The sequence below is a fragment of the Trypanosoma grayi genome (assembly GCF_000691245.1).
Source record: "Trypanosoma grayi strain ANR4 Tgr_8_V1, whole genome shotgun sequence".
NCBI lineage: Eukaryota > Euglenozoa > Kinetoplastea > Trypanosomatida > Trypanosomatidae > Trypanosoma > Trypanosoma grayi.
Genome location: NW_008825627.1, coordinates 25,267 through 46,535, shown reverse-complemented (window position 1 = coordinate 46,535; position 21,269 = coordinate 25,267). Strand labels below are relative to the sequence as shown.

Sequence of the window (21,269 nt, the reverse complement as noted above, 5' to 3'; positions counted from 1 at the left end):
CTCTCTCTCGTCGTCCTCCCTCCCTTACGCGCAGAAAAGGATACCAGCATGTAAGAAATCACCGGTCCCCCTTCAAGATTCGTTGAATTTCAAACTCATCCACGGCACTTCCTACAGCATGCAGCCACGCAGGTGCGCCCACTGGCAACTGTGGCACTAACCGGACCACTCTGCCCAGCCGTGCAAGGTCGGCAAGCAGCTCCTGCACGCCATGCCCCTTCCCCCCCTCCATGGCTTCTTCTTCCGCTGAGAACGCCGTCGCCCTTGAGAGTCCTTGTTGTATCCCTATGTACTCCCTCGCCGCATCGCAGAACAGCTCGACGATGAGAGTGGGACTGCAGTGCCGTCCATGAAGAAGTGAATTACCGCCTCGAACCACCACACGCAATCGAAGAAACCTGTCGTTGTCACTCACGTGCATGGATGACATCATCAGGTGGGAAAGGGCACACTTCAGCCTTGGGGCGTGTGGGCTTTGTGAAATCGTATCGAATACGTAGGGCGAGAAGCAATCGTCCCCGTTGCCCCAACTCATCTCACTAGCCTCCTCCACGCGCGCTACGAATAACTCCAACGCATCAACAAGGATTTCCGCCACCGCCGTTCTTTTGGTAAGCTCTAATGCACGCACCAGCCGCCAAGTCACACATAGGTGGAGGGGGCTCGCTTTGCACCATTGCCGCACGGCATTATCGTACTGCTCCAGGTCCAGCGAGCCGGTTTCTGCTGCACGTTGCGCCCATACCGCTATCCGCTCCGCCGCACGACGACTTTGTGACACATCAGGCTCCATGCGATGCAGGGACTCCATCACACGCCAAACATCCTGCAGTGATCTCAGTATGCTGGAGCGTAGCTCGGCGAGCGTGTGGTCATCCAGCTGCGAGTTGTCAAGACATCCATGCGGCAATGAGCATTCACCCTTCTCCAGAAGGGAGGCGAGGTGCGACGCGAGCACCCCGCGAGGTGTCTTGTCACCATCACATGTCAAGTGAACGCCCTGCCAAAGAGCCTCCACCATGGATGGCACAGCTGGGGCGCACATTTCACATAACGCCTCACTAATGGAAGCAGCGCTTGTTGCACTCTTCGAACGCATGACGGCATCCCCTAGAAGCACCGCTAACGCAGAAACCACCCGACTCGTCTGCTCAGGTCCCCACTTCGTTTTGAAGCGGCTAGTAATGAGAGGAACAAAGGGAGCGTGTTGCTGCTGAAGCAAGACAGCACCGCCGGCTAGCAGCGCCTGACATGAGAGCCCGGCATCCCAAGCACTCACGGTGACGTAGCCTTGCAACGCCAGAGCCCGCACCTCCGCGTGTTGGGCAGGGTGAAGCAATGTGCACAGCCGCTCGTACGTCATGAACAGCGCCACGGGCAGTTCATCATACCGCGCTGCGAAGACATCACCGTCATTTTGGCGCGCGTACAACGCAACGTCGCGCACATCGGAGGCGGACAGGCGACACACCCACGCCAGCAGGGCGGCCTGGCACCCCTCCACAAACCCGCGCAGGCGCATCAGCGCCTCCTCCTTCAGTCGATTCCCCCGCTTGATGTCGTCAACGACCATCGCGTAGTCGTCGGGGTCGTCTGTGGTGTCCATCTCCGGCAACGCAACAGGCGTCAGCACTTGCGCAAGCACGCAAAGACCCTCGCACACCACCAGACCTGTCTCTGACGCCGCCATCAGCGCCGGCGTCGCCAGCACGTGTTGCAGTGCCTGTGCGCCAGACGCCATGGCCTGGTAGAGCGTGTGCTCAGGACCGAGCTGCACCACAACCGTCTCCACAGCGGACTCCAGCGCTGATGTAATGACGCGGCACACATGCGGCATTGCGGGCCGCGCGTCGTCGCCCAGCACAGCCGTCAGGGCTGCCAGCAGCAGTGTCACGGCACCTGTGTCAAGCACGGTAATGGAGCGAAGCACAGCGCAGACGGCCTCCACCACCGTTTCGCTCGCTGAGCCTTGCTGCAGACGCTGCAGCGCCGCGCGCCAGAAGGGTGAAAGGGGCAGCTGCGACCAGAACAAGGGAGCCGTCTCCTGTGCATCACGCACAGTACACTCTGTGAGGAATGTCACCCCCTGCGCAACGACCGCCGCAACCTCACTCAGGTCAGCCTCTTCCTCCACCGGCCTGCAAGAGAGAACGAGGTGCATGTTGCTCTGCACGCACAGCCGCTGGCTCGAGCGACGCACTGGTCCGATCATCACACGCCGGTCACTGAGCACGCCCATCACTCCCGATAGCAGCTTCATAAAACAGCGCGTGTCCCGCGTCGTCGACGGCACAACACCGCCAAAGCCACAGAGCAGAGCATCCACCACATTTACTCCGGGCTGCAGCAGCATGAGCGATGAGGCGCATAGGTACAGCTGCGCCGCCACCGGTCCAGGGAGCTTCGGTTCACGCAGACAGTCAAGGTAAAACCGCAGCAGGTCGCTGAAGTCCACAGGTCGTGTGTCGTTCACAGGCCGAGCAACCGCTGCCGGGATGGCCTCCATGCAGAACATGCGGTTGAGAATTGCAACGAGCAACAGCGGCGGAGCCGCAACGCCCCCCGCGTAGAACTTGGCGAGCGCGTCTTCCAGCATGAGCGGTGGGTAACTTTGGCGCGTGATGTTCGCGGTGCGTGCCGCCTGCCGCGAGTGCTCGCGGAGGAACGCGCCAGCGTCGCTGCTGCCAAACTCGAGGAACGCCTGCACGGCAGCCCACATATCCTGCAGCAGCCGCGTCTCCATCGCCTACCCACACGACAGGTGCACACGTAAAGGCGAAAAGAATGAAAGCGGAGAAGGAATAGCGGGAATAAAGCATAAGGTCACCGGCGTTGCCCAGTGGCAACGCGTCGCCATCACCCGAGCGCCGTCGATGAAGACACGGTGCGAAACAAAAGATGAACTCGGCGAGATGGCATTTGACAAGCGTGTCATATGCGCACCTATTGCTCTGTCGCTCGAGCTCCCTGTCTCTCCCTCTCTCTCACACACACATACACCCACTCACTCACTCAAAGCAGATGGCTCTTCATTGTCGCCTTCCGCTTGCTGTAGACGCTCTCCAGCACCGCTAATCCAACCAACTCGTCCACCGCCTCGAGATCCTGCCGCCGCGCCGCCACATCGTCAGAATAGCCTCGGTCTGGCGAATAGTTCGGCCGAAGATCGTCGGGGTAGTATTTCTTGAAAACTACGCCATGCGCCGTCAGATACCCGAGGACCACGAAGCCGATAGCACTGTAGTACTCCCGCGTCTCCGCCCCTGCTCGGCCCTCGCTGTCACGGCGCTCCGCCTCCTCCTCTGCCTTGGCCGCCTGCTCGTAGTTACCACGCTCCGTCAGCTTGCGTTTTCGATACGCCAGCTCGTCACGACTGGTGCGGTGCGTCAGCGGGTGGTCGGTGAGGGTGTTGCTGTGCATAGTGTCCTCGTACAGACTCTTCGGCGAGCGGCGGATGGAGAAAATATCATCTGTCTTTCGAGTGAGTTCCTCTGTCACATGGTGGCCACCTCCCGCCGCTGCTGCTGCTGCTGCTGCTGCTGCTCCCGTTGGGCCGGCAGCTAGTGTTGCGCCTTTGCAAATCCGCATATAAGTATGCCGCAGCATTCTACGTTGTGTTTTTCTCTCTCCCTATTCCTCTCAAACACACACGCACACCTTGTGGCAAAAGCGGGGTAGAGACCAACAAGCCGCAGGGAAGCGAAGAAGCGAAACAACGAAAAAAAAAATACATCTCAGCTGCTCGCCACCATCGGCAGTAAGAAATACAACTTGACATGACAGGAATGGCAAGTATGCCCCACCCCCACTCCTCAACTTTTTTGGTCATCATCTCATGGATTTTCACTCGAGCAAAGAGGGGCGAAGACAGTGTGCATCCCCTCGAGAAACTCCTTCGGGGTGCGGCTCTCCAGCATTGCATACGACGGCACACGTGACCACAGACCCGCGTTGGCCCGCTCACTCTTCAGCGCAAAGCCAAAAGAGGCGAGCAAGGAGGAAGCCTTTCCCACAACATCCGGGGAAGTGTCAATGGGCTTTAGCGTGGCGTGAACAGTGAGAATAAGCTGATTGATCTGATCCATTGTCTGCTGCAGCTGGTCAATCGCGTGGAAAGTGGTCTCCAGCTGCTGGCACTTCTCACGGAGTGCGTTGAGGCATGGGCGGAGGCCGTGCCCCAGCAGCTCCTCTGTCAACCCCTTTATTTCCTGGTGGATGGCTGCATGCCGCTCATGCAAGCCGTGCAGAAACATCTCCAGCTCCTGCAACACGTCCGCAGCACTCGCCGCGTGGTCGATGGCCGCGCAGCAAAGCGGACCATTCAGCGCCTCACCCTCCGGCATTCAACACGCCCGCAATGAATGCCAAGGTATCTATGTGTGTGTATGTTTATATTTGCCCGCGCCACACGCACAGAGAGGAACGGTGCGGCCTGAAGCACATGCTGGGACGAAGCGATATGAACACGCAGCGAATAAAAAACAATAGAAATATAGCGGAAAGAAAAATCATCTGGTTGGCAGTGCCATCTCCACATTCCAGCACCCCAACCACACAGGCACACGGGAGACACGCACACACATATACACCGCACCGGCTACCCTCTCTTCCCAAAAAAAAAAGGGAATAGAGAGACACACCATGAGCAAATGCCCTCATCAATAATACGGCTTATTTCCCTTCATTGCTTCGTCCCCTCTTGCGCCTTCCCCCACTCCCTAGCGGCTCCGTACTAGTTCTTTACGATCATGTTCTGTATAAAGCTAAACACAAAGGGCAGCACAAGGTACATCCAGTACTTCTGGAAGAATGTGCGGCTATCCACCTCCTCTTCTTCCTCCTCCCCCTCAACCTGTGTCTGATGCTCCTGCGGGCTGTTGCCGCCGCCGCTCGCCTTCTTCTTGCGACCGCCGCTGCGCGAGACCTTCGGGTCGTTGCGTCTCGCGAAGACGTCGAGCTCCGCGTAATTCGGCACGCTGCGTGGCGCAATCGGCTCGACATAGCCGACACCCGCCCGCACCCGCACGTGCGGGAAGAGCGAGAGGATGCTGCGGTCACACTCGTCGCCGTTGAGCATCTTTGCGTGGAAGGTGTTCGTCTCGCTCCGCGCCTGCAGGCCGGTGACGGACGTGCCGGGGCCGACGGCAACGCGCACCTCCTCGCGAACGACAACCGCGCGCGCATCCACCGCCTCGAAGCCGCGCAGAATGGAGCACGGCGAGAGCGCCAACCCCACCGCGTCGCGGCCGTCCGCATCGTCCTCACGCGCAACGCGGTAGTGCACGAACTGCGCCGCCGCCAGCGCGTTCTTCTTATCCTTCGAGAGCTCGACGTCCTTCGGCGGCGCCTGTTTCACTTTCGCGGGAGCGTCAGGCGAGTGGCGCGACACGACGAACGTTGTGATGGGCTCCCACTCGCCCGCGGCACCGATGCGGCGCTGCAGCACGTACGACTGCGTGGCGGCGTCGATGGTTGGACTGCCAACCAGTGCAATGCACAGCAACGCACTCAAGGTGGTGAACAACAGCCGCGCCATTGGTCCGTAGTCTGTTCGAGTGTGTGTGTGTGTGTGTGTGTGTGTGTGTGTGTGTGTGTGACGAAGCGGCGCAGTGTGCCTTCGCCAGACTCAACCCTCCTTTGAGAGACAAGCGCAGTGTCAGAGCAAGAGAAGCAACCAACGAAACCGAAAAAAAAAAAGAAGAGAGGAAACAGTGGGTGAATGTAGAAGTTTCTACAGTATGCAAGTGGAGAAGAAGAGCAAAAAGAATGTCTACAAGCAGCACGCACCACAGTTGCATCTGTAGGTGTATGGTTCATGTTGTGCGTATGTGTGTGTTTATTCAGCACGAGTCGCCTTAATTCCGTTATCCTCACACTGCCGCATTTCAGCGGCGGAGGTGGCTGCTACTGCTGCTGCCGTCGCCTCCTCCTCCTCCTCCTCCTCCTCGGTGTGGCACACAAGCAGCGGAAAAATGAATGTCGCATCGCCATGCACACGCACCACCTCACAGTCGCTCGCCAGCACTCCGTTCGCCCTGTCGTCCGCAACGCTGCAGGAACTCGGGCACGCATCCACCTCCAGCCCTGTCGACACGTATACCACCGCGTCTGCGCGCACGTTCTGCAGCAGATGGTGCTTCGGCAGCCCACCACCCAGCACAATGCAGGTGGTCTGTCCGCCAGTGGAGGTGGCGCCAGCAGAAGTCTTGCTGCTGTGGCGCTGACCGAGCTGGCGCAGCCGAACGACGTCGACGACGGGATCCACCAGCAGCCCCTTCTTCGAGAAGTTGTAGAAGTAAATCATGTCGCCCATCGAGCCGTCAGTCAAGGCGGGCGAGAAGAGCGGAATACCGTTACGGTAGCACCAGTACACCAGACTCGAGGCGCATTCATCGCGGTGCGTTTGCTCAAGGGCCTCACCCATCGCCGCAATAAGGTCCGACGGGGCCGTCATTTTCTCCCAGCGAGACTCGCGCTGCTGCTCGTGTGTGCGCCTCAGCACCGGCATGAAGAAGTCCTCGAAGTGGCAGTAATTGTCGTTCGGCACGAGCAAGTTGCCAATGCGGTTCACGCCGTTTTTGCGCAGCACACGGCCGTCAAGGCTGAACTGACCAAGCAGCGTCCTACCTAGGCACTTGATAACGTCCTCCTCGACGCCGCCGGCGGTGGTGATGACGCCATCGACGAGCCGCTCCTGCGCAAGAAACGCGAACGTCTCGCGCAGCCCGCTGGAAATGAGGTTGGAGGTGAACGCGAGGAAGACGGCGTCGCCCGCCTGCTTGTGGTGCAGCGCGCGCTGCACAATAGAGCGTGCACGGCCCAGTTGCGTGGCCTGCAGCCCGACGCGCGGATACGCCAAGACAACGCGCCGCAGTGCCTCGCCCTGCTCAAGGGCAACCAGGGCGCTGAAGTCCACGCCAGCCACGGTCTGCTCGGAGCTCTTAGCCGCTCCTGGCGCTGCTGTGGCTGCGACTTCTGGCTGTGTCATCGGCCCTTTCTGTTCGTCCCTTCCCGTTCCCGCTATACCGTTCGAGGAAAACGAAGAGGAGGGAAGGAGGCAGCCATTCAGGAGGGAAAAACAAAAAAAATAGAGTACAACGAAAAAAATTCAGGCTGTGGGGAGGTCGTGTGATACCTCCTGCACCTTTTCTTGTTTCTTTGCAGTTTCGTTTTACAGATTGAAAACTCTTGTCTTAGTTATTCGACTTATCAATAATAAAAAGAGAGTAACTTTGGCGTTATGTATAAATTTAACGGCGCCAACTCTTGCACTCTCACACATGCTTCCTCTTGCCCCTCTCTCAGACGCCCGCGACGCGTTGGGGCCTAATGCTGCAGGTTAAGAAGCTCAAACCACTGGCGCATGGCGTCAGCGATGGCCCCGGGCAAGGTCTCGAGATCCCGCACAATAAGGTAGTACGGGAAGGGGAACTCCTCCATGTAGGAGCGGCGCACCACCTTACCGCCCTTAAACTCAACCAGCTGCATGTCTAAAACTGAGTTTGACTGCACACGGTGGAGCCGCGCCTCGCGCTCTGCCTTCAAACGCCGCATACGCTCAGCGGGTGTAAGTCCGGTGAGGTCCTTCGCAGTGAGCGGGGCAGCAGTAGTCGTCTGCGGTTGCGTCGGCTGCTGAGCTGGTGTGTTGTCTCCTGCTGCCGCTGCAGCCGCTTTGACGTCAAGGAGCACAAAAACAACAATTTGTCGGTTTTCTTCAGCGCGCATCAGCAACTTGCGCAGCTGGGTGCGGTCCTCCGTGATCTGTCCATCGCTTATGATAAACATCATCTGCTGCAGCTGCTCCGTAGTGGAGCGTGTCTGCCCGCGCATGCGATCCCGGGCGTTGTCGAGGTAGTCCAGAGAAGTTTCTAACAGAAGCCGCAGGCTTGTCGACTTCTGCGCAAAGGTGATCTCGCTGAAGGCCCGCGGCCCACTTTCACCCGTGAAGGGCTCGTCGAGGCCGTGCACGATGCGTGTGTCCTTGCCAAAACAGGCGAGGCCGAGCTCACCAACCTCGAGTTGGCGCAGCGCCTCAGCAAGAAGGGCGACCGCACGGCACGACATTACACCGGCGTTGTTGCAGTGCATGCTGAAGGAGTCATCAAGTGCAACAAGGATCTGGTAGTTGCGCTTGTTTGGCTTCGTCCTCCGCAGCCATATGCGATCCTTTTTGAACTGTGAGGCAATGTATGGAATGATGCGCTTCATGTTGAGCCGCTTGCCCGTCTTGTAGTCGCCCTGCAGCTTGTCGGCAAGCGTCGGGGCGAGGATGAGGCGCAGCTGCTCGCACAGATGGTGCGACAGCCCCTGCACTGCTGCTGCCTGCTCCTGCCAGAGCCGGCGGCCGCGCTGCATCTTGTCCGCCGCGTCGTCTGTGGCGTCCTGCTGTTGCTGATCCTCTTCCTCGTCCTCCTCCTCGTCATCTTCCTCCGCGCGAGACGTCTTCCCAGTGACTTTCACACGGCGCTTGCCCTTTGTCTTATCGGTGTTCTCCTCCTCGTTGTCGTCGTCATCGTCATCGCTGTGCATGTCAAGCGTGGTGTCCTCTGCCGGCTTGCGGCGGCGCCGGGCTGTGTCCTCCGGTGCCTCTTCGTCGTCGCTGCCCTCGCCGTCGCTACCCGCGTCACTGTTCTTCGCTTCCTGCATCTCCGGCAGTTCACGCTCTGCCTCGGTGACGGGTACCGGCGCTTCGTCAGTGGCGGCCATGCCCTCGCGCTCGCCCTCCTCGTCAAACTCAAACTCCTCAATCGTCTCTTCATTCTCCAGATGCTGCTGCTGCTGCTTCTGCTGCTCTTGCGTAGGCGGTTTTTGCTTTGTCACGTCGACGCGCTGATTGAGATTCAGCTGCTGCGCCTGCCGCTCGTGGCGCTGCAGCGCCTCCTTGATGGCGCGGTACGGGTTGCGCGACGATGCGTTGCGTTCAGTGTTGTCACGGCGCCGCGATGGGTCGTTCTTCTCCTGCCGCTGCCAGTTGCGCCCGGCGTCATCTGGCTGCTGCTCGTCGCCGGGCTGCTGTTCCTCGGTGCCGGCGGCGTCCGGTTGCTGTGCCGCCTCGCGCCGCTTCCCGTCCTTGTCGTCCTGCTTCTGCTCCGTTGCCTCTTCGCCGGTGTGCTCGTCCTGCCGGCCGCCATGGTGCACACTCTCGTCAGGCCGATCGTCGTCGTCGTCACCGCTGTAAGAATCCGCCGACTCCCCGTCCTCCACGTCGTCGTTGCTGATGCTCTCCTCCTCATCCTCCCCGCGTGGCTCTTTGGATGCGTCCGTCGACCCCCCGTCGCTGCGGCTGTCGTCCCGGTCTCTGCTGCCCCTATCGTTATCCCCGTCTTCGTCGCCCTCGTCATCCTCTCTGCCGCTGCTGATGGTGCCATCGCCGTCGCGGCTCTCACCATCATCGTCGTTGTCGCTATCCTTGTTGTCGTCCTCGATGCCGTCGGCGTCGGCGGCAAGGTCGTGTTCGCCCTCCTGTAGTTCCTGCTCCGCGTCACGCAGCGCGGCCTCGCGGTTCTCAAAGTTTCCGGTTTCGTTTTCGTCAGCGTCCTGCTGGCGCGCGTCATCGGGCTCTTCGTTGGCGAGCGCGTCTTCTGGGATGTCTTCGGCGCCGCCCTCGTCGTCGCTGTCCATGTCGTTGCCGTCGTTCTTGTCCTTCTTCATCCGCTTCCGCTCCTGCGCGTCGTCGCCGTCGACGCTGCCCATCTCCTGCTCCGACTCGTCATCATCACCGTCGTCTTCTTCGTCCTGCTGCTGTTCGTCGCGCCGCTCCTTCTCAGCCTTGAAGTCTGTCTCAACATCCGCGGCGTTGTCCTCGTCGCTGTTGCCGTTCTGTTCATTTTCCTTCTCCTGCTCCGGCTGCTCCTCCTTGTCCTTCATGTTCATCAGCTGGTCCTCGTTCTCGATCTGGTCCGTCACGTCCTTCTCGCCGTGCCCGTCATCCATGCCGGTGCCGTCCTGCTGCTGCTGCTCGCCGTCACCGTCGCCGTCGCCGTCATTATCGTCGTCCTCAGCGTCGTCCGGCTTGCAGAAGCCCTTCTTCAGCAGCACACACAGCAGCCGTGACAGCACGAGGCCGAGTCGCGACTGCGCGAGCAGTGCCGCGCTGCTCTCCTGCAGCAAGACGTCAACACGCGCGAGGCTGCTGTCGAGGCGTGCCACCAACTCCTGGCGCTGCGAAGCCAGCAGTCGCCGCTCCTGTCCCGCGTCGCACAGCACGGTGTTCAGCGCTTGTGTGACGTGCAGCGCACTGCACTGCAACTTCCGCACCGCCACCGCGTAGCGCCGATACACTGCCTCTTTCTCCGCCTCCTCGTCCTCCTTCGCGGGCGAAGCGAGCGACTGAGTTTCAGCAGCAGCAAAGTTCGTCTCCAGTGTGTCAAGGAGCTTCTGCAGCTTCTGTGGCCATGGGCCTCCAGCCTCCACACGTGCACGCTTCACCTTAGTTTCGGTCGAAGCAGTAGCCGCACTGCGTGTAGACGATGCTGCATCAAATGCCGCACACAACGCAGATGCCGCGGCGTCGACACAGCCAACACCAGTAGTGCACAGCCGGGAGCAAACAGCACGCAGCCGTCCGTGCAGCAGAGCGTGTTGCTCAACAATGGCGTCCGCCACTGGCACATCCGCACGGCGCTGCGCCTCTGTGCGAAGGCAAAGGCGCCACAACTCTTCCGTACCGCAGCAGAGCTCTTCTATGCTGCTACGCATGCCCTCCAGGTCAAATACACGCTCCTGTAAAAGCCATCTGGTGTCGTGCAGGAAACACTGCAGCTGCACGCAGACCTCCAACGATGCGTGCAGAAAGTCCGCACCACCGGGAACGACGCACTCCTCGCACGCGACGACGCAGTCGCGCAGAAGTACCACCTGCTGCCGCACGTCGAAGAGGACGCCAACCAGCTCTGTCTCCGTCACGGCGAGTGCGAAGAGAAACTCTGCAGTGCCCGTGCCTCGATTCGCCTGTGCACCACTGAGGTCCTTGTGCGGGTGCCGCATGACATCACGCATGCGCTGCAGCCAGCGTGCACAGCGGTAGTGCTCCTCCGCCGCCTCTTCGACCAGCTGGCTCACAGCAAGGTGACTGTTCATGCTGCGACACGTCAACAGCGCACTCGTCGACGCAAAGAGCTCATCCCACGGCGGGACCTGCTCCACATGCGTGTGCGGCACACCATTCTCCTCCATGACGTCAAAGAGCGTTTTGAGTGCACGCATTTTTTGATTCTGTGGAACCCCGGGTGCCTGCAGTGCTTTTACGCGCTCGATGATCTCCTCTGAAGCGTAGTTAAGGAATTGCACGCCCTGCGCCACAAGGCCGCACACCTCTTCCTCAGCGTCCTCATCCCCACCTTCCTCTTCGATGGTGTTGCCTTCCTGTCGCTGCTGATGTGTCTCAGAAGAGATTCGCTTCCCAGAACGTTTGCGTTTAGAAGCCGTCGAGGGTCCGCTTCCTTTCTTCCCATTGTCGGTGTCCTTTCCATTGCCCCGGCTCTTCTTGCTCTTCTTCTTCCCCAACTCCACCGAAGGAAGGACGAAGCCCATCGACGCATCATCCTCACAACGCTGCTCCTCGCTCGAGATGGCGCCAAGCACGGGCGTGCGCAGGATCTCGTCGAGTTCGGCCAGCGCTCGGCCCATTTTAAGGTGCGACTTCTCCGCTGTTGCGCGTACCGCGTAGTACGTGGAGTCCTCCCAGCGCATGATGCGGGTGAAGGCCTCCATATCCTCCTCGAGCGGCGCGAGAGCAAGGCTCAGCTTCTCCGCCACCAACCTCGAGAACTGGTCAAAGAAGTCCACAAGATGCATCGCCACGTTGGCGAACGGGGGCTCAGACGACGTGGAGGTGACGAGCTCCATACCAAACGCCTTCAGCAGGCGCAGCCGCACATGGAAATCGCCGTAGTGCGCGCCCCACATGAAGTCTGTGCAGTGGCGGAAGAACAGCATGCACTGTTCCGGCAGCGCCTCATCGGGAGCGGTGTGGCTGGCTTCAACGAGGTCACAGAGGCGGAACCACTCCATGCCGGCACGCAGCTCCCATTCCTCGCGCTTCGCCGTGAACACCTGTGACCAGCAGTGCAACTCCAGCCGACGCCACCGCAGTACGAAGGACGAGAGTTGTGTCATGTGCGTCAGTATGGATGTGTCACGGGAGGCGTTGCGCTCCCACTCGTAGCATTCCCGGAGCAACACCTCACAGCCGGTCATGACCTTCATGAGCGGGGTCGTGAGCGCTGGCAGCGCCGCAATGCCCGCCGCAATGCGGGAGCAGCGGTGCAGGGACGGGGTGTCGGGGTACGTCGCGCGCAGCTCATCGACAACGCGCATGAGGTCCCGCAACGCGGCACTGAATGGACGCAGCTCCGACGGCGCAGGGTCAGAGAATATGTTAAACCCTGCTGCACGCTTCTCCTCGAGCGACATGTCTGTCACCTGGAGCTCCTTCGCCAGCAACGCCGTGCGCGCGGCAAAGCCGCCCAAAAGCAACTGCTCCTCACCCACAGGCAGCAGTATTCCCTGCCCAGACACACCGCTGTGCCCGCCCCGGTGCAGCTCGCTGGAAAGGACATCAAAGCGAGCCTTGAAAGCCTGTAACGCCTTGTCGCCGTCAAAGACAGCCGAATCCTGGTGCGACAACAGCCCTTTGAAAAACTGATAGTGTGCGTCAAGTAGACGCCGTACGTAGCGCGACCCTTGTGGCCCGGAGAGCATGATGCGGGCGTGCCGCCCCACGCGATCCGACGAGGATGTCTGAAGCGGCACATCAGCAGCATCAGCAGTGTGTTCATCAGACTCATTGAGGTCTTCCTCGGCGTCGCGCATGCGAAGAAACTCCGCCTCATAGCTGGGGAACAACATCTTCAGCTTGCGCAGATGCTTCTCATCGTCCCCTTCAATGGTGATAGCCTTCTCTGCATACAGCACTGCCATCTCTTGCTCACGGCGCTCCTTTGCCTCCAGCTCCTCTACTGTGCGGTGCAGCTCCCGATACAGCCTGAACAGATTTTCGACAATCTCGCGCTTCAGCACCCGCGCTGGCATACTCTGCAGAACCGTTAGACAAGAATCAAGATACGTCAGGCGGTGCTGCAGCGCATGCGTGCTAGAAGAAGGCAGTGTTGGTGAGGCCACGCAAAGCTGCGGAAATTGCATCATGCGCGCTGCATCCGGTTTGCTAAAGAGTGTGTTGTCCTTGTGGGACGACACTGACAGAAGACAACTGACGTGAGCCGCCAGTGCTGCAAAGAGTGCCGGCTCCGCCATAATGAGTGTGGCATCCTCGTACCCGCCAAATTCCTCCAACATGTTGATGAATTGCTGATAGAGAAGCTCGCTCCACGTATCCCGCGCCGCATAAGTCTCAGCCGATTCCTTGGACAGCACAGCGGAGAGGCGATCATCGGACAGCATGGTGGCACACATTTGGTGGAGCATGTTGACGAGCTGAGCAAATTTCACACCTGACGGGTCTGGTCGGGCGATGCTCTTCCCCGTCGCCTTGACAAGAAGAAACTCCTCCGTGGAGTGGAGCTCCTGCGCAAGCCGTCGCTGCTGGCTACTCGTGCGCATCGACATCTCCTCAGACCACTTGAATGCTGCCTCCAATTGCGACAAACGACCCATCTCCTCGCACGCAATTTCCTTCTTCACCAACCACTTGTACATGGGATCGACCGGGGAAAGGGGGAGTAGCAGACGGCAGCGCAATGCCCCTACCAGCGCCACGCGACGCAGCGAGTCAGTCGTGCTGCATGCGCCTTCGTGCACCACCATCTGCAAGAGCGGACGTGCCGCATCCACCACTGGGTCAACGGGTGATGCACACAGCAGCTCACGCACCGCATCGACCAGTTCCGTTACTGACGTCGGCAACTGTCTTGTGGGCACGTTCTTCTTCGCTACAATAGCGGGGATAAACTCCGGGGCATGTGCAGTTAGCATCTCAAGCAGCTCCTTCATACAGTTAAGCTCCAACTGTTCAAAGGGGTTCACGCCCACGACAGGCAGCACGCTGCAAAAGCTCAGAAGTTCTGTGATGGTGTCCGCGTGGGCACCTCTCTGAGAGCCAATTGATACGACAGAAACTTGGGAGGCGTATTCGAGAGCCTCCTGCGCGGCGCCGGTCCACGAGCCGTACAGACAGTGGCACCCACCAGTCAAACCGTGCCGCGCAGCGAAGTGTGTTGTCAGCAACGGCACCAAAGCAGCCAGGGCTTCACTGTCATGGCCCTCCTGTAGCCTGAGGGAGAGTACTCTCCACAAAGTAACCTCAAGCTCTGTCAAAACGTGCAGCTTCACGGAGTAGAGATCAATGAACTGACGAACGTCGCCCTGCAGAGCCTTTGCAGACGCAGCAGAGCCCCCTTTGCTCACCTGTTGAACACGCTGCAGCAGCGCAAACTCAGTGCGGAATATAGCGGGGCGCCAAAGTGCTTTTATCAAACGCTCATGAGGCCCAACTATAACAGCATTTGCAGCAGCGCTCCACGCAGCAAGTGCGTTACGCTCGTCCATAGTGGTGATGTGAGGACGAACAGCACGCTTTTGCACCGCTGACTTCTCAGCCACAAGGTGGTATGGTACATCAAGATACCGGCGCAGTGAGGCAAAGAAATCATCAATGGTGTTAACAAGGTCATGGGCGTCAAACACTGTTTGTTTTTTTGCTACTGATTGGAGTAGCGCCACGCGTGTTACTAATGCAACAAAGTTCTCTCTACTCACCTGGAAGGTGGAATTGGAGTCGTGTATCAGACGCATCAAAGGAGACAAGTAACGGAATATACGTTGCTGAAGCTGGGGCAATGAAACAGTCCCTACGGCTTCGGAGAGGGTGGTAAGCACCCGGTGAAAAGCAGTGTTAAGAACTGGGGAATCGGAAATCAACGGCCGGGCGCCACGCAAGAACTTCAACCACGGAGCGTGTGGACCCAATACTTCAAGGGAACGACACCAAAGAGAATCGAGTGGCATAGCTGAACTCTGGTTGTAGTGTGGTGAGAATAACAGCAATGTGTCGTTCATCTCACCTTCAGAAAGCAGAGCTGCCATAGTGGAGGAAACAAACTGCCTACTTGCAGTCGTCAGCGTATCGCTGGGTATAGCATCCCTGCACTGTTCCAATATAAAAAACAATGCCAGATCCCGAACGGAGTGTTGAGCCAGTGCGGCTTCGCAAGAAGATGTCGCCAGGGTTCTCAGAGCCAAACCACTACGATGAACCCGAATACGTATGAGAGCTGCTTCAACATCTGCACCATCTGCCGCTTCACGCAGGCTCATAGCACCCAAGAGGTCTATAACGGCAGGAAAACATCTGTGGAGCTCGAGTGGGTCCTCATTTATCAATCTCTCAAGGGAATCCAAAATTTCGGCCTTGTTGACACCCCAGTGACCACAGCGGTTCTGGATGTACTTGTGTAGAAGTGCCGCTTTGAGATCCACCAAAGTAGCCTCGGCAGTCAGCATCGTCGCCGTCTTTACCAACGTAAACATGTTAGGTGCACCCGCTGCCAGTGCATCGGACAGCTGTGCTGAGATGGGTAAAGTAGAATCTGCATGAAATCCGCGGAGTACGAACTCACGGTGATAGCGGGTTAGCTTGCCAAGGAGCTCAATAGACCTGGAGGAAGATGACGCCCCAGCCAGTGCAACACTTTCGATGGAAGGAATACTGATAGGTGTTACGTAAATCTCCACCGCACGATTCCGCATGGCACGCGATATCTCACCGTACTTTGGGTCAAGAGTTGCAAAGAGACGAAAATTGGGATGCGGCCACACGACGCGAACATGGCCATCAACCAGACCCTCCTCGTTAACCGAGAGCATTCCGTTTGGCTCCACAAGCGGGTTGAGACGATCCAGGACACTGGCGTTGCAATAGTTCACATTGTCCAATACGAGCCAATGACCAGAAAGCATCGCCTCCAGAATAAGGGAATCACGCCATTCAAACTGTCCCCGTTTTCCTTCGACCTGATCAAACCCACCGAGGAGATCCACCGTGTCGCAGCTCGCGTTCATGGAAAAAGTGACAAGTCGCGCCCCCACCAACTCTGCCGCAGTGCGAATGCAGAATGTTTTCCCTGCCCCACTAGGGCCCACCAGCAAACAGAACTGATTCTGTTCCGCACATGTAAGCACTGACCGTATCACATCTGTCTGGGAAGGAAGAAGAACTGGGTAGCAGGATCCAGTTGAGATCACCGGCTCTTGCATCCGGTGTGCAAGAAGTGAGCCACCAAAGTAAACAGCATTATTAGCGATGAGAAAGTCCGATTCCCGTGTAGCGTAAGCATCATCCATACCGTGGCCGAAATACTTTGTCGCCAAGTCGCGAACCTTGTTCCTGTCTATATCTGTGCGCATGCGTTGAATAAACAGCATTTCCACGAATTGGCATGGTCTGTCTATAGCCTGGTACATCTCCATCAGCTTGGACCAACGAAGGACATCACGCAAGTTGAACTCCCAAGGGCTTCCACGCATTCCGTACGCTCGGCGAAACATCACATCGTGGTGCAGTTCGTCCACAAAACGCACCATTTTTCCCAGTATGGCACTGTCAATCTCCGGACAAACCGCAAGCACGATACACATCAAATCTTCAACCTCGAATGCCTCAATGCGCACCTTAGTAAAACGGTTAAGAAAGCTGCGGGGCAATCCTTTTCGACCACCACCCTCCATTAGTGGGTTCTGACACGCAAATACGCGAAAGTCGTCTGCTGCGTGGAATTCTTCATTCAACTCCGGGATAAAAACGGCTGAGCGATGATCCAGAAGGGCGTTAAGGCCTTCAAGCACTGCCTGACTTGCGAGATTTAGCTCATCAAGAACAACCCACCATCCAATCTTGAGAGCCTGCAGCAGAACACCGTCAGACCAAGCAAATTGGGGACCATCAGTGTCGCTAGATGATGGGCAGGGCAAGTATGTGCCAAAGAGATCCATAATATCCGTTTGCTCGCTCAAGTTGATGCGCACGACACGCTTGCCGAGGGCGCATCCCAGAGCTTCTACGATACTTGTCTTACCAACTCCAGGACTTCCCTCAAGGAGGACGGCCTTGCGCATAATACTTGCACGAAGAAGTTTCGACAAATTTCGGCGCGTCGAAGGTGCACCAAAGAAGAAACGTTTCTCCATCTCTGGTGGAAGACTTGGTTCTTCCATAGTGTCGAATAGCTCCCAGAACGGCACTTGTAGGCAACTTTCATCCATGTTACTCACATCCTTGGCCCTTGCCAGACAGACATCACGCAGTCCACGCGTGCCAAAATCTATCTGACCCGTTCCAACACCAAAACCATCAAGAATCACGGCATCTAGTCCATGCATGAATGCAACACCGTCATCGAGGTGATTGTTGGCAGCATTCATAAAAGAGACCCACCCGATAATGTCCCGAATGCTAATGTGTTGAGGTGCTCCAGACAATGTTGTAGCTTTTGAGGCATCGCATAGAAGAGATGCCATCTTTTTCGCCCAAGGTTCGAGACGTGGCTCCAAACGCTTCAATAGAATCAATGCAACCTCTTCCTCATTGGTTGTTGGCCGAACATAAATCTCTGTGAACCTGTTACGAAGAGCTGGAGAGAGCTCTTTTTTTCCAAAATCACCTCCAGGGTTCATTGTCGCAAGGATCATAAAATCGTCATGTGCATATATAACATCAGCTGTACTCTTCTCAGCAAGGGTGACAACACGTGACGGTTCCAAAACGCTGTTTAATCGTTCAAGCACGCTATCCTCTGCAAGTGAGATTTCATCAAGCACGAACATACCACCCTGAAGCATGCACTCCACAAGAGGGCCATTGCGCCACTCAAAAATAGCCTTACTTCGTTGATCCGGAAGGGCAGGACGAAGGCTTCCTAGGAAATCGGCTGCTTCACTGTGTTGGTGGCAATTGACAATACTAAGGTGACGTCTCAAGAGCGCCGCCCACAATTGGCATACAGTCGTCTTGCTACTGCCGGTCTCGCCAACCAGCAGTACAGGTTCCTTGTGGTGGAGACAAATTCCGACCACTGTGAAAAGGCGGCGCATCGATTCAGTCCATACAATACCAAATTCATCAACAACACCACTTTCTAACAAGTTATAGTACTCCTTGACGTAAGGCCAGTGGTGCGGTGAGTAAACTTCATCTTCATCCAGCTCAGTTCGTGTGACGGATTCGATGACATCCTTAACAATTTGTCGTTCCTCAGTCTTACGGCACCGCTCTGCCAGTAATAGGAAACCGTGTTCTGCCATTTCTTGGTAAGTACCAGGGCGACGCTCAGCCCAACGAATCAAATCTCGGGGAGTGATAAAACCATGCCGGCCCGCAAATACCTGTGAAGCTTGACGCCTTAATTGTAGTGATACCATGATCTCAACCATCTTTTCAGCAAAGCTTGTACTGAGTGAATACCGTTGACACAAAATCGTGCACAGCTCCGTAGTTGGTATATCATCCACTGTGATTTCCAAGAAGCGATTACGGAAGGCCCTTGAGAGGAGTTTGCGACCTCCATACACACCTGCAGGATTTTGAGTAGCAAAAATGCGCAGATTAGGGTGAGGCTTTATCGTTTCTTGGGTATCAGCCACAAAGAGCTCACGATTGTCGTCAAGAAGTCGGTTTAGCGCCTCAAGAACATCTGTGGGTGCAAGATTTAATTCATCTAGCACAACCCAATACCCATTACGCACCGCATCCACAAGGATACCGTCTACAAAACGAAGCTTACCTCGCTCATCAGATACGTAATGACCAACATATTCTTGAATTTCAGTACTTTCATGATTGTTTATACGAACAAACTTGTTTCCAGTGAGCTCAGCAAGATACCTCACCATAGAACTCTTACCAGATGATGTGGGGCCTTCAAGAAGCACAGGGCGATCAGCGAAAACCGCTCGCGCGACATTTAGCAAATGTCCTCGTACACTCTGTGTCAAAATGAAGGATTCATCCGTCTTAGACTCTTCACATCCTATTGGCAACCATAAGTGCTCATAAGCTATGAACTTCCCCTCATATGGGCAGCATGGCAGAGTTGGGTGGGGAGGCTGCTTTCCACAAAATACGTTTTTAATTATCAGTTGTTCCACAACCGAGTGGAACTGCCTCTGCAGAGATGTTGCAAACCCCAGCATCAAACCGTCAAATAATGCCAGCGCAAACCCATACTGCGATGTAGCTTTTCTAACATACGTAAGAGCACGCGTAAGTGTTCTCAGACTGAAAGACGGTGGCTTCGTTTCGCCGTCCAGCGAGCAGAGTGACGATTTTGAACCCCCCACACATTCGAGGAAGAATGTTGTTATCTCTTGAGTTTTGCAGTCAGGCGCAAGATGACCGATGTATTCATTGACCACAATATTAATATCATTCCGATCAAATGGTTCATTCACATACAATTCAGTAAACTTTGACCGCAGAGAGGGCGGGAGATCCTTCTTCCCGACGTCTGTTGGAGGATTCATGTTGGCGAACACATGAAAATTCTTATGCTTCTTTATCGGTTCACAGTTCCCCTTTTCGGTCAGAAACAAAGCATCAACATCTCCAAGCACAGAAGAAACTCTTTCAAGTACTTCTGTCGTCGCGAGATTCAGCTCATCCAAGAGAATCCAAGAACCTTCTCTCCAGGCCTTCGCCAAAGAGCCTTCTTCAAACTGGAAGGCAAAAGTCGTTTTCGTCTTTTCCAACGTCTCCAGTAACTCAATGGCTGTGTGTTCGAGAGAAGACCAATTTTCCACCAACTCCTCTGCAAACGGCTGTCGGGCGTGCTTCAATTTAAAAGAATTATATCCCTTCAAAATTTGTTTAACCACAGCTGACCAGGAGCATTTTCTTAGAGCAGCCTGAAGAGCATCCAAGAACTGAACGTTTCGAGTAGAATTAAAACTCTGCGAAAAAAGCTCCACAAACCGGTGATACGCATCCCTTACAGCAACACCTACATCAAGCGGTTTCCAACCTCCCATAAAATCACTTGTGTCCGTTTGTTGGTTGAGATTATGTACAATCAACTTCTGCCCAATCTGATCCGCAAGATACTGCACAAGAAATGTCTTCCCCACACCTGTTTCACCAGTTAGAAGGACATTTTCACCAGACTCAACAGCGACGGCAATTCGTTCCAAAAGAGACATCGCGTGCTTTGTGGCAGCAAAGGCGACACGACTAGATCTATTTTGTACTATACCACCCTGCAGGGGCATCGTTACACGACCAACCGTAAAGTACTCCTTCGCCAATTCCATGTCAGGTCTGCTTTCTTTCACAAGCGAATCGGCAATGTTAGGTGATATACCCAGAGTTTCAGCGAGGACTATCATAGCGACTGTTAAATCATTACCTGCAGGATAGCCGGCGAGAACGCAGTCGAACGCCTCACGAAACATAAGCTCTCGAACCGTTGAAGAAAGAAAACCATCCGAAGAGTCCATTTTGGGGAGTCCTTTGTTCACTCGCTTACACCATTTAAGCAGACTTCTCAGTGTTACCAACGGGGCCCCTGTACGTGGAGACAAGAGTGTAGCCAAGTTATGGACAACACTTCGTGGTACGGAATAGAATGAGGTTGCAACCGTGCATACTTCTTCCGGTGGTAAACTTTCCATAACAACAGTGCCCCAAAGCTCTGCAAAGGGAATAGAATTCACCTTCCGTGTGGTAAATGTACCACCAACGGCACGTAGCTGTTGGGTGGCTATGATCTTGAAATTCGGGTGAGCGCGAATCCGTTTGTTTTTATCGGACAGAAAAAGAGTGGACTCCTCAAGGAGTGAGAGAAGCACTGAGAAGACATCAAATGATGCCAAATCAATGTCCTCTGTAAGGATCCAATAGCCATTTTCAACTGCGGAAGTAAGAGGACCAGGAACCCATTCAAATGCACCGGGGGTATCTGTTGCTGAAAATTTCCCAAGCAGGTCCTTGCTATCAAATGAATCGTCGACATTGACTTGTATCATGGTATCCTTCGCTCCATACTGCTCTGCCATTGTATTTGCCAAAAAGCTTTTTCCGCATCCTATATCCCCTTGAATGAGCACCGCTGTCGACGAATCCAAAGCTACCTTTAGATTACTAAGGTTGCGCTCGCTTGTCGGCGTCAAGATCATTGTCTTTAATGGATAATAAAAAGAAAGAGGGAGAAACCCAGCCCAAAAGAGAAGGTAAAAAAATATATTCTCCTACCTCTCCACATATCAGAGTCCTTCACAACGCCCTTTCGCACCCCCATTAGCCAAACAAAGTCACTCTTCGTTTT

The 21,269-nt window shown here is 56.0% G+C and overlaps 6 protein-coding genes across 6 annotated transcripts; all 6 read right to left on the bottom strand.

Annotated features, from left to right (window-relative positions):
- Positions 1–58: 58 nt before the first annotated feature.
- DQ04_00081200 (hypothetical protein) lies at positions 59–2,743 on the bottom strand (the record flags this gene model as incomplete). The annotated part of the gene is made up of 1 exon (XM_009308083.1): positions 59–2,743. The coding sequence occupies one exon, from the start codon at positions 2,741–2,743 to the stop codon at positions 59–61; it is 2,685 nt and encodes an 894-aa protein (XP_009306358.1).
- Positions 2,744–3,012: 269 nt separating this feature from the next.
- On the bottom strand, positions 3,013–3,606 carry DQ04_00081190 (hypothetical protein; the record flags this gene model as incomplete). Its single annotated transcript, XM_009308082.1, has 1 exon — positions 3,013–3,606. The coding sequence occupies one exon, from the start codon at positions 3,604–3,606 to the stop codon at positions 3,013–3,015; it is 594 nt and encodes a 197-aa protein (XP_009306357.1).
- Positions 3,607–3,833: 227 nt separating this feature from the next.
- Positions 3,834–4,343, bottom strand: DQ04_00081180 (hypothetical protein; the record flags this gene model as incomplete). The annotated part of the gene is made up of 1 exon (XM_009308081.1): positions 3,834–4,343. The coding sequence occupies one exon, from the start codon at positions 4,341–4,343 to the stop codon at positions 3,834–3,836; it is 510 nt and encodes a 169-aa protein (XP_009306356.1).
- Positions 4,344–4,732: 389 nt separating this feature from the next.
- Positions 4,733–5,536, bottom strand: DQ04_00081170 (hypothetical protein; the record flags this gene model as incomplete). Its single annotated transcript, XM_009308080.1, has 1 exon — positions 4,733–5,536. The coding sequence occupies one exon, from the start codon at positions 5,534–5,536 to the stop codon at positions 4,733–4,735; it is 804 nt and encodes a 267-aa protein (XP_009306355.1).
- A 300-nt stretch (positions 5,537–5,836) lies between these two features.
- DQ04_00081160 (putative deoxyhypusine synthase) lies at positions 5,837–6,988 on the bottom strand (the record flags this gene model as incomplete). The annotated part of the gene is made up of 1 exon (XM_009308079.1): positions 5,837–6,988. The coding sequence occupies one exon, from the start codon at positions 6,986–6,988 to the stop codon at positions 5,837–5,839; it is 1,152 nt and encodes a 383-aa protein (XP_009306354.1).
- Positions 6,989–7,326: 338 nt separating this feature from the next.
- DQ04_00081150 (putative dynein heavy chain) lies at positions 7,327–21,120 on the bottom strand (the record flags this gene model as incomplete). Its single annotated transcript, XM_009308078.1, has 1 exon — positions 7,327–21,120. The coding sequence occupies one exon, from the start codon at positions 21,118–21,120 to the stop codon at positions 7,327–7,329; it is 13,794 nt and encodes a 4,597-aa protein (XP_009306353.1).
- Between the last annotated feature and the right edge of the window lie 149 nt (positions 21,121–21,269).